Source organism: Rhineura floridana, chromosome 3, assembly GCF_030035675.1.
Source record: "Rhineura floridana isolate rRhiFlo1 chromosome 3, rRhiFlo1.hap2, whole genome shotgun sequence".
Classification (NCBI taxonomy): Eukaryota; Metazoa; Chordata; class Lepidosauria; order Squamata; family Rhineuridae; genus Rhineura; species Rhineura floridana.
In genome coordinates, this window is record NC_084482.1 from 150,801,534 (window position 1) to 150,814,049 (window position 12,516).

Genomic DNA, 12,516 nt, shown 5'->3' on the forward strand with positions numbered 1-12,516 from the left:
TAGTTTTAGGTGAGAGACGTTAGTCCTCATAACACTCTGTACGTATATCTTCCTCTTTCAATAAGCCTTTTAAGTAGGGACCTTATCCCAGTCTGCATCTGTGTTGGAATTGCCTTTTAAGATGTTTTTAAAGCTTTTTTTTAATAAAAAAGATGTTTTGTTTCAGTATATTTTAAAGTCTGTTTTTATGATGTTTTATAGTGTTTTTGTTTGCTCAGATTGTTTTATCATCCATGGGAGAATCATAGCAGTAGAACAGATCTCAGTATGCTTTGCATTGTCTTTTGTGCAGGAAGAAGAGGTCCGTATGTTTGTCAGGCAGGAGATGAGTCAGCACTGTGGTAAGACTCCATCCACTACTAGCCTTTGATTGCTTGTACCTCCACCCTGCTGTTTTCTCCCTAGACACTTCTCCCTTATTCTGTCTTTTCGTATGCCAGTCTCCTTTTAAAGGGCTTGTTTCACATCAGCTGCCCTGGGTGGGTCTGAAGCATACTTGTCCCATGGTGATAGATACAGGTGCCCATGTATTTCTCAGACTGTCTTTAATGACATTTCTCTCTGAGCCAAACTACACTTGTTGTGCAAAAGATCTGTGACTGGATTATCTGACTGCAGTTGTGGAGAGGTGGCAGATGCAGTTGTGGAGAAGGTTGTGGGGTATTTAACTCTTCTCTCCAGAGGCACTATCCCAATCAAAATCCACCCCCAGGTTTTTGCAAAAGAAAACATACAGGCTAAAGGGACAATTTCCATAGCCTGAACACCACATAACATGCCAAAGAACTGAACATCAGAAAAAAGGGGGCACGTGGGCAGAGGGAGGTAGGAGAGCTTAAGGGAATAAAGAATTGTACAGTTTTATTGTAATAATATGAAAACGCTAATAAACTGTACTTAAAAAGGCACAGAACAAGAATTGAACACCCCCTAAACTCCCTTGCTGCTGCTCCAAAGAAACTGACAGCAGCCCACCATCATGGCTGTGTTTCAGTTAGTTTTTTAATTGGATCACAAATCTTCCATGTAACATGTAGTTTGGTCTTCAGTGCCTGGCAGCAAAGACCCCAGTCTGGGTGCCTGCAGGAGTTAATTAATCATCTCTCCATTTCTCATTTCAGCTTGTGGAGGCCAGTTCTCCCCTCCTGAACGACGTGAGTATTTTTGATACTGTTAACTGGCTTCCTCTTTGTGGCAATCATAATCCCAGCCAACAGCAGTGGCTGGCATGGCAAGACCAGCCCTCTCAACAACAGTACCACTGCTGCTTATTAGAGTGGGGGTGGAGCAGGGGGGCAAGGCCAGGGCCATGTGAGTGCACCAATGGGAGCATCAGATTGGTTCTGTCAGTGCACTTGCATAGCTCTGACCTTGCTGCCCCCCCCCCCCCGGTAAGCAGCAGCAATGCCACTGTCGGGAGGATGTCTTTGCAGTGCTGCCCCATCATGCTGGCTACTCCAGCCAGCCAATGGTAAAGAGCATAATCCAGCACATCATTGATAAATGAATATGGTTTGTGCTCCCAGATATGCAGCAGGCTTCATCCGTGAGAGAGATATCACCCTCTCCCCCAGTCCTTTGTCAGGAAGATCATTAATCAGTAACTTTACCTCCAGCAACAGCCACTTCATAGGAAGTTAGCTGGCAGCCCGAAGGAGATACTTGGTGCTTCTACACTTGGTGTTCAGTGTGGAACTGCCAGATTCATTCACTCACTTTTTACACGACATTAACATGGCACCATCATGCAATAATATCATCCTGTGTTTCCATGTAGTTTTTTCAGGTTTTCTCAGACTGCAGAAAGTTTCTGACTTTTTTCAGAAGAGCAGAAAAGCAGCACTGTCTTGGCAGGTGCAGATTCACTTAGTCACTAACTGCACTTTGGCAAAGGTTTTCCTTTCTAGCCTGGCTTGTGTTCAGACTTGGGCTTCTGAGGAAGAAAGGCAGCAATCAGGAGCACCCTCAGAGTTTGCTCCCAATTCTTTCCTTTGAAGTTGGTGTCATGAGGTGACTAATGTATGGGAAGCCTCATCCACCGGTCCAAGTGGTCCATGGTGGTGGAAAGCTTAGGATCAGTCTTGCCAGATGGATCCCACTCCTGTCTTTAGTGCTATTCCATCTTTTTTTTAAAAAAATGACATTTTGATGTTGGGAGTTACATGTCAGGCAGATGAACCTGTTGCAGCTCAGCGCACTCTCTCTGTAACCTTTGCAGTGGACACCATTTTTTATCACCCCATTAGTTTTTTTAATCAGTCTTTTAATTAGCACTAGAATGCTTTTCAAGCAATTTTTAATATTAAAGAAGTAGTGAAATGCCACTTACATGAAGGAGCATTATAGCACTGTAATGCTAGTTTTTTTTAAAATGATGAGGAGAAAAACCTTTCTGATCACCACCATTTTAGCAAAATTAATGACTGTGTCAGGAGTGGTTTTTTGTTTGCTTTTAAAATCATTTCTTAAAAATTAGCATTATGGTGTTGACGTTGATTTTCATAGGTAGAAAATTGTGAAATGGGCAGCAATGCTGTGGGTGAACCTAACAAATTATTTACAAAGGACAATTGTGTGTACAGGGAGAGAGGTGCATACAAGGAGAGGAAGAAAAAAATTCAGAGGCAATCAGCGTCCCAACAGCACAGGTGACTGAGAAGGCAGAGGGAATGCACCTACAGAAAGCATCCCAACAGATGCCAGGGCTGCAAGAGGGGTAGATGGGTCTGTAATCTGTCAGCTGTACACAGGAACTTGTTGTCAGAGTCAGATTGCCAAAAGTCTAGGAAGGGTTCACAGGGCTTCTCAGCACCCATGCTTGCCTTTAGGTTAATGCATGAAATATTTCTTCTAATCTCTCCATAATAAATGTTGCAAATCTGGGAACATCCGATGATGTGCTTATTTGTCTTCCTGGCATAAACTTTCCATTGTTTCACTAGTATCTTCCCATGTTTTGTTGTGTAGTGCTGAAACTTTCATCCACCCAAATGTGCCAGGGTTCAAGATCCCATCCCATCCCAAGCATGCAAAATACAGGTAGAATTCACCCATTACTCTGCCAGTAAAGGTGGCTATACCTGGCTGAATTGGAAATGCCATTGGACTGGGCTTTGGGGCACTAAAAATGTTTCTGTATGATAGACCCAATTAGCTCATCAAACAAACCTTATTTCAGGATCATCTTTTCTCTGTCTGTGGTGTTTAATGCCTGACTTTTGTGGAAGAGGGCAACACAAGGTGTGTGGCTCTTGAACTCTGGCTGAGGGGAAGGTCTGTCTCTGTTTTCTGTCTTTAGGTGGGGAATGTGCAATGTGTCAGTTATTTTTATGTGCTTGCTGATGTTTGCATTGTGACCTTGCCTCTCCCAGGTCTCCTCCCCAACTATCCATCCACCCAACCACTCCCATCTGTAAAAGCTCAAATAGTCCCTGTGCTTAAGTTGTCCCATGCTGAGGAAGAGGAAGGTGAGTCTTGTCTCTCGCTCTTTCTTGTTCACAGCATCATCTTTGTTAGCATGCAGAGAATTTCTACCATCACCTTCTTTCGTTGCAAGCACAAAGCAGTTTCAACTACCTTTTCACTTCCCATATAATACCAGCTGTAGGAAAATGTGAGATGTTTAGAAAGCAGGATTGAGTTATATAGTTACATATTTTGAGTGTAGGGCCATTTCTGCGTAATGAGCTTAATAAAGTTAAAATAGCAAAGCATCCTGTTGGTAACATTAAAGGCTAACAGATGTACTACAGCATAGAGTTTTGTCAACCAGAGCACTCATCAACAAATGTATGAAGTGCTCCCCTTAGTTTATGTATTTATCAGTTTAGGAGGATTCATCGTCCTATATCTGAAGAAGTGCAGTCTAGCCGACAAACGTTTATGCCACAATACATTTGTTAAAGACTAACAGGTCTTTAACTAAAGGTCTTCTGTTGGTTTTGCTACAACAGATTAACATAGATGAAATTGATAAAATTACATTTACGGTGGTAATGAGGCCAAAAATACAGGGAAATCCATATCATGGTGACAGTCCATGAAAGGACTGAGGATTGCAGAGCATACTGGGTATGAAGTGGCCCAAAGGTACTCTTTGCTAGAAAGCTGTCATTTGGTCCCCCAAGATGCATAAAAATTTACATGCCCCTATACTATGGTGTTTGTTTTCTGGCACATAACCTGTAGGGCACTGATAATGAACAGGTTATGTAACAGTGGTCCAGTTTGCACATAACACTGAGCCAAACCATGGCTTATGGTGAACAAGCAAGTTCCCCAAGTGAAGATCATGGCTGCTGCACTCTTCCCTGCCACCACCGCATTACCAAGGGCTAAGCCATAGTTTGGGTTGGTTACATACAAACCCAGGCTGGTGGTTTGTCTCCCCCAGACCAATTATGAGTGATAAAACAAGAAAAACCTGGGTTACAACTTGTGGTTTGTCTGGAATGAGAACCTGCTGATTTGCGCTAAGCCATGGCTTGGCTTGGCTTAGCATTATGCACAAATTGGGTGTATATAGGAACACAGAAAACTGTCTTAAACCAAGTTAGACCCATTGGTCTATCTAGCTCAGCAGTGTCTACACCACTGTTCTTCAACCTTGGATCTCCAGATATTGTTGGAATACTACTCATATAACCCTTGGCCATTGGCTAAGCTGGCTGGGGTTGATGGAAGGTGTAATCTGACAACATCTGGGTACCCAAGGTTGAAGGGCACTGGACTACACTGACTGGCAGTAGGTCTGCAGGGTTTCAGGCAGGGGTTTCTCCCAGCCCTACCTGGAGATGCTGGGGATTGAGCCTGGGACCTTCTGTGTGGAAGGCAGATGCTCTACCATGAGCTTTGACCCTTCCCCATATATGTACTTCTCGCTTGGAATATCAGATAAAACAGTGCACCAGCTGCAACAGTCTATCAGTTTTTACAAGTGGCACTTTAATCAACCACATTCTAGGAATGAAGGAGTAAACATGCTCAGAATGACCCCTACTCATTTGTCATTCCTTTCTTGCCATCTAGACCTCATCAATTTTGAATTCTTTCTGAACCAGCCATTCCTGTTTTGTAGGGAGCCAGGCACGGAACATAGTGAACATTGATGAACCCGAGTATGAGTACATCTACACAGAGGAGGACTATGATGAGGGCTTGGGAACAGATGGGACAGAGACCCCAATGCTGAGGGATGGTGAGCTCCATTGGTTTGCAGAACATGTCTGAAGGAATTGGGGTATCTCCTCCTGCAGTAGCCCCTTGGGTGTGGGTAGCAGCAGGGTGGGTCACTGGCCTCTTATTGAAGCCCAGTGAAAGCGATTAGTAAAAGTGTACTAGCCTACAAACTGTGTGGAAATTTGGGTGAAATGACTGACTGGCTTTGCCTATCCACTTCTGCATAGATACTGGTTGAAAACCACTTCCATTACCGGCTCTGTCTTCTCCTCCATGGCCACTAGTTGGCAGCCTTGGCAAATAATTTTTCTTTAAAAAGCAGCTAGATAGAGAAATGACTTTTCTTGACCCTAAGAGAAATGGTCTTTGCCAGATTCAAGGCCTGATGGTCTTTCCTCCCATCTGTAGTGCAGGAACAAGGTGGAGACCACAAGTAAGCAAAGAGGATTCTATGGCATGATTGATGATAGAAAAGGACCCTCAGTATTCTACTTTGGAACCAGTAAACACATTCTTAACTTTGATAACTGACATCCCCAGCAATTTATTCATTGTCCCTGCAGGGTTGGTTGATATTAATTTTTTTCTCTTCGACTGGCAGTTCACTGACCAGAGTTTTCTAGCAGAAGGGGAAGATGGATTAAAAAATGTTCCAGGACCTGCTTGATTTCCTTAGTTTATCAAAAGTAGGAAGCCATTAGTAGAACCTATTCTGTTACTCCTGTAATTTTCTTGTAAGTCTCAAGGATTTTTTTTTTTAAAAACTACTGTACTCTGTATCCATAACTCATGAGGTCTAATACTGCAGCTTTTGATCTTGAATTTGAAGGGGTATATGGGTAGTGAGACGGATAACAGCTAAAGTTCCATTTTGCATATAGACAAGATGGTGCTACATTGTGATCCTTTTGTTCTGGGTTTTGTTTTTTGGCCACAAGTAAACCCTATGTCTCTGAAGCCGCATTCCATGTACTAGCCATCCTATTCCTCCTTCTGAATGGGGGTGGGTGGGAGGGTCGGATGAAGACAGACGTAAACACCAGAAGCTTCTCCTAGCAGCATGACTTCTTAAACCAGTACTCTGCTCCCTGTTTGTAGAAGTAATGAGCCCAAGGGCAGCCCCCAAGCATGGACGGCAAAAGAGAGCTCCCTCTGAGGAAGGTAAGCAGCAGACCTGCCTTGTGCCTTTCTCTCAAAGAACAGTTGTCTCCTTTCCTTCCATCCTCTTGGAATAAATTAAGATCCATTCGCTCCTCTTGCTTCTGATACTATAAATAATACAAACAGATTATTTCTAGGCTAAGACAGGGAACCTATGGACTCTGGGATGCATGTAGCCTACCAGGTTCCCCCTTCCCCACAACCTGTGTTATCACTATCTGGGCCTGCTGTTCCAGGAAGAAGGTGGTGTATATCTTAGCATGCTGAATATGACTCTACTTTGACCCTGAGGTGGTGTAGTATTCTTTGTAGAGCTGGTATTTGCTAGCAGAGCCAATCTGCAGACTACTTTTAGAAGAGAAATTCAATCTAATGGTGGTAGACAGGCATTGCACTTAGAGGGTATGTTGCTCAAACTTGTGGAGATAAAAATGACATCTGTCCATAGCTGTATTTTTTTCAGTATAAGCCCTAGTCCTCCCTGATGCTGGCTTCTATAGCGTGGACAAGTAAGCGTACATTCTTGTGCCATGAAGAACTTAGAAGAAAATCTGTAGACTAAAGACGTGATGGCAAAGACTTTCCCATGCCCCAAACAGTGAAGTTGCAAATATCAAGAAGTCAAATACAACAGGGACAACTAAGGTGTATCAAGCAAGGGCTGTATTGACAACTTGCTAGAAGCAACTTTACTTGCTTATCATTAGGAATTGGATCAGACAACAGATGCCCAAACTGATGGTAGCGCCCAATGTGCAATGAAGTTGGAATCCAGATAGCAACATGTCACATCAAGACTTGATGTCAGTCTCCACATGATAAGAAGACTTTAACATCCAGTAATACATTTAGCATGAGACCTGCACAGCACTTCCAAAAGGGCATATGGATCATTCATGTCCACTTCATGTCACACTGACCTGAGATGACAATCAGGTGATTACGTACATCCAAAGCAAATTTTACCACCTAATTGCCATTTTGCTGTGTGACTACTGAGTACACCATCATGAAAATCACACAAAATCACCCCACAATGACCCAGTCATAGCCTGATCTAACAGTAGCTTTGGACCTCACAATCAGTAAACATGTTAAGACTTAAAATGTTTGCATATGATAAACTACATTTTCCACAGTGGCTCCCTTAAGTGAAGCAATCACCTTTTCTGTTAAGAAGAAATGGCTGTCTACAGTATAAATGGAAAACAATATGTAATAACTTTCACACAGATGAGCAGCTTATACTGGATAACGTTTACTACTGAGAAAAGTCCCATTACATTAATTGAGGCACATGAAGATACTCAGATTTAACTCAGAGGCCATCATTCAAATTATAATGCTAATGTGCTACAGGATTGACAGGGCTCTACACTGGTCTTTAGGCTTAAGTACATGAACAAGTATATCCTAGTGTAACCTACTGATGTGTTAACTACCAATTCTGCATGGCTCTTTTCCAACCCACTCTTGCATTGTCTTTCAAGTCTGTCTTAGGCTCTAGAGAAAATGTGTTCTTTGTCAAGGTTTTGCCAAGTATAACACCCGAGAGTGGATGCTTAAGCCATGACATATAGGCTTGTTTCACATTTCCCCTTCCAGCTGAGCCATGTGCCTTGTCCCTGGATGAAGGAGACTGCAACACATACACACTAAGGTGGTACTATAACCAAAGAGTATCTGAGTGTCGGCCGTTCATCTACAGCGGTTGCAAGGGTAATTTCAACCGCTTCGACTCCAAGGAGGATTGTGAACTTCAGTGCAAGCCACAGGCTGATGCAGGTAAAAGCTGGCAAAGAGATAACAGGGACCTGCTGCTGCTCATTGTTCAGCAGATCCTAAAGCAGCCTTCTTCAATCAGGGGCCCTCCAGTTGCTGTTGGACTGCAAGTCCATTAGCCCCAGCCAGCATGGCCAATAGTCAGGGATGATGGGAGTTGTAGTCCAACAATGTCTGGAGAGCACCAGGTTGGGGAAGGCTGTCCTAAAACAATGCATGTTTAAAGAAGGACCAGTTTTTAAATATTGTTGATTCCAATAATGCTTTTTTCCCTCGTTTGGTAGGTGGCAGCACATTGGATGGGAACAGAAATGTATAAATTCTTAAGCGCGTTTCCTATTCTGGGAGAACTGGAGGACTGACCAAAAGAAGAGTCCCAGACTTTGAGGCTTCCAAACCATTCTTAGCCTGCATAAGGTCTTAGACATGTACATACACATGGTGCATTTGGTCTGACCTTGCTGCCATTTCTATTCCCTGCAGCACAGTGGTGTGTGTGTGTGTGTGTGTATTTTGTGTGTGCATGTGCGAATGCATGTGTGTTGTGTGTATGTGGGCTGCTTCAGCTGAAGCAGAGAAACGGTGCTATTCTTTTTTTTAAGTATTTTTGTTGCTCTTGATTTATTTTTTTAAATTAAGGTGAAATTTTTATCAAATGAAAAACATATGCATAACCTCTTTTAAATATAATATAAAAAGAAAATACATATTTTAATTAGAGCTCTCTTAACTTATTTGATACTGGTCAACTGATGACACATGGAATGTATTGTAGCCAGACCAAACTCTCAGCAACTTGCTTCAGATCAGGTTTATAGACTTTGTGACCTTTTCCTCTTACAGTAGACTAGCAGAAAACCAGCCCGACGGTCTCAGCCAGACTGTTCCTAGGAGCTAAAATGCCCTTTCAGCAATAAGCAGGGCTATGAGTATCTGGACCCAGAAGTCCCATGATTCATTATCAAAGCTATAATTCTATCAGTGCTCCAAAAGGTTTCTTTCTGTGATTCTCCTGTGAAACTAAATCACTCTCCATCCCCCCAGTTTGTCAAATGAGGTTTGAGGAGGGCAGCCATGATGTGCACATCTGCAGATCTGATAGGAGTAAGAGTTCATCACTTGGAAAGAACTGATCAGATAACAATTCTTATGGATTGTTTGTTAAGAACATAAGCAGGAGTAATAATAAGGCAGATGAAGGCTGATCTTACAGAGACCTCTAGAGGTATTATCTCCATCTGAGTGCCTAGGCAAATTCATTGCTTAATACCAATGGCAATAGAGATTCCATTTAGATATTGTGAGTAATAGCCATTGCTAGACCCATCCGCTATGCATCTGCCAAACTTTCCATTTGAGCTTGTGGCCATCATCGAATCAAGTGGCGTATGTTAACTGCATTGTAGGACATAAGCGCTTCCTTTTTCTGTTCTGAACCTACTATCTAACAATTTCATAGTAATTTTTATAATACTAATTTTATAAACCTCTATCATGTCCTCCTTTAAACATCTTTAAATGGCTTTTCAGTCCCTTAAGCACTTTGATTGAACTGTTTTTATACCACAGCCTTCCAGATAAGTGGTTTTCAATACTTACTTTCCCATGGACCACTTGAAAATCATTGAAGGTCTTGGTGGGCCACCTAATAATATTTTGGCCTGCTGTAAAAATTATAATGTGCTTGCTACATGCTGTACGATTTTTACTTGTATTTTATTTCTTATATATTGTATTTTTTGTATTACAATTTGAATTCTACAGAATTCAGATAATGCAATAAAATGCATTATAAGAAATAAAAGAAATACAAGTACAATTAAAATATGAATATTTGATGCAACAGATATGCCATCTCCTGTCTTCAACCACAAATCCACAGACACATCACAAACCACCTGAATGCAGTATGCAGGCCATGATGGTCCATAGACCACAGTTTGGGAACATTCCTGTTGAAATCGTAACATTTTTTTCAGAATCTTAGGGGAAACACCCTCTTGTCTTGTGTAAATATTACTCTAAAAAAGTTCATTTGAAGAAATTTCACCTTAATCCTGAACAGGAAGCAATAGTCTCCAATAGGTAATACCATATTGGAAGACACTAAACAAAAATAAGAGCACATTTATTTTGTATGAGTGAATTCTATACGAAACACTCATTTTCATTGTCTTTTTTTTAATCTGCTGAACAATATAATGGAAATAATCAGTGAAATGCTGAGAATGGTGCTAGGCTGTTACTATGTTGCAACCACTACAGGGCATTTTAAAAAGCTTTGCAGTGATGTCTATTTCAACTCCGGTTTTCTGTTGTTATCCTTTTTCAACACCTAGGATTGCTATCTCCCATACTAATCCTGCTTCTCTCCTTCCCCCTCAACTCTTTGACATCCTCTATGATCTTACGTTCAGTGCAAATTCAGATATAACAGCTAGGGTTTTTTTTAAGATCTCTGAAGAAAATTGGGAACAGCTCTCTATATAAACATATGACATGTGTGCTGCTGTAGCATATAGCAGCAAAAATGAGAGAGTGTTATATTTTACCACTGTCCTCGTGGATAGATCTGGTGCAGTTACAGTAATCAGTTAGTAATCCTATAGATAGGAAAGTATCAATTCAGAACCCACTGGACTAGTCCAGAGTAAATAAGTTATGGATTGTTGTCTTTGAAGGATGGTTATTTATCATCCCAATCTTAAACATTTTTATAGAAGTACATTTTTCATGGAATTTACTTCCACCTTTTGGGCACCACCGAGACTATTAGGCATGCCTAAGTCCCATGGTTTAAGTACACGGTACAAATCAGTGATTGGATATGCACATAATACTAAATTAGTTAAGGCCAATGCTTTTCTTAACTGGTTTGCAGAACATGTGTGATGCCACCAAATTGTAATGGTGCTTGCTAGCTCTGACAAGACTCTTTAATCCCAAGGGACTCTGACCATAACCCAGCCTTTTCCTAGTCCATGAAGAGATGTTGCATGTCTTTCATATTTCTGTGGTGCAAATGCAAATATGATCAAATGTAAAGGCAGCCTCCCAAAATCAGAGAAGCAGAGCATAGCTTTTGACAAATTTTGACCAAAAAGTGACTCTGGTAGCAGTTTCGTACTGGAACCTGTGGACAGTTTTTGACTGAGTCACCGAAAGTGTTCATATTGATCCTTCCTATCTGTAGGATACAGTTGACTAGATTACATGGCTTTATATGTCTGGTACTATTGGCTGGATGTTGTTGGCCTTCGACAGGATGGCTTGGACTGGATTACCTTGGGTCTAGGGTAGCCAACCTCCAGCTGCTATGAACTACAACTCCCATCACCCTGATTATTGGACATGCTGATGGGAACTGTAGTCCACAACATCTTAAGGGCATCATGTTGTCTACACATGCTTGCAGGTTCTTTCTAGCTCTTGTGATTTTCTGAACAAAGGTAAAGTCACTGTCAATATAAACTTCCATTTCCAAAGGGATGAGAGAAAATGACATTTCAGTGGTAATGTTTTGCCAGCACATGAGACCTGTTTAGGCACCTTCATTCGTTGTCTCATGATAAACCAGCTATATACTATATAATAGTGTTCAGTGCCTCCTTCTTGTAAAGAGCATGAACGTATGAATTTGACCATTTTAACTTGAGATGGCAGGGCTTCAACTCTGCAAAGAAATCATGTGTTCTGCTACTGCACTATAGCTCTTCATCTATATATCAGTACCTTGTGAATTCCAGATGAGCAGCCAAGTTTAGTCTTTTATAAAAACAACAAAGAGTCCTGTGGCACCTTAAAAGACTAACAAATGTATTGCAGCATGAAAGGACACAGAGTCTGTTAATAAATCTCACTGCTTAGTTATTCAAGTGGTCAAAAAGCAGCAGTTACATCCTGACTTGTATTTTGCTAGACCCCTGGATAATCTGTAAGGAGGAACTCAGCATGGCCCTTGCTTTTTTCCCTCTGCACAGTGTGTTTGCTAAGAAAGCAAAGCATTTTCCTCAAATAGCACCACCCCCTTGGTGTACATACGATCTTTGCTGCCATCAATCACAGTTTTATTCCAAGATACTGAGTATAGAATATAGATGCAAACATTACTGTTTCTTTTCTTGGTAAAATGCCTCTAATTATGATGTATGGTGCAAAATCCAAATGTGGTAAATGAATAAAAATTTATTGTACCTCATTAAGTCAAGTGTGTTCATCAGCTGGGTGTTGTTGTTTTTAGAATGCACCACAGGACATCTCACCTATCTTTTATCCCACAAGACATCAGCTTCCACCAGAAGCTGGGTCTGAAGATCTAAGCTGTTCAGAAATACTGTAGAAAAAAACACTTCTGTATTCCCATCCACATCACCCATTAAGCAGGGCGACCAAGGC

At 41.5% G+C, this 12,516-nt stretch overlaps 1 protein-coding gene across 6 annotated transcripts in view; it reads left to right on the forward strand.

Annotated features, from left to right (window-relative positions):
• The window catches only part of COL7A1 (collagen type VII alpha 1 chain), a 201,752-nt gene extending 189,466 nt beyond the window's left edge, over positions 1 to 12,286 (forward strand). For 5 of the 6 annotated variants that reach the window (XM_061618340.1, XM_061618339.1, XM_061618338.1 and 2 more), the window contains 7 exons: positions 293 to 341; positions 1,122 to 1,154; positions 3,372 to 3,467; positions 5,078 to 5,197; positions 6,277 to 6,339; positions 7,945 to 8,124; positions 8,406 to 12,286. In XM_061618340.1, coding sequence (XP_061474324.1) covers positions 293 to 341; positions 1,122 to 1,154; positions 3,372 to 3,467; positions 5,078 to 5,197; positions 6,277 to 6,339; positions 7,945 to 8,124; positions 8,406 to 8,440 — 576 coding nt within the window. In that variant the 3' untranslated portion in view covers positions 8,441 to 12,286. The remainder of the gene's footprint in view (positions 1 to 292; positions 342 to 1,121; positions 1,155 to 3,371; positions 3,468 to 5,077; positions 5,198 to 6,276; positions 6,340 to 7,944; positions 8,125 to 8,405) is intronic. The other variant, XM_061618342.1, reaches the window with a different exon arrangement.
• Positions 12,287 to 12,516: the final 230 nt, after the last annotated feature.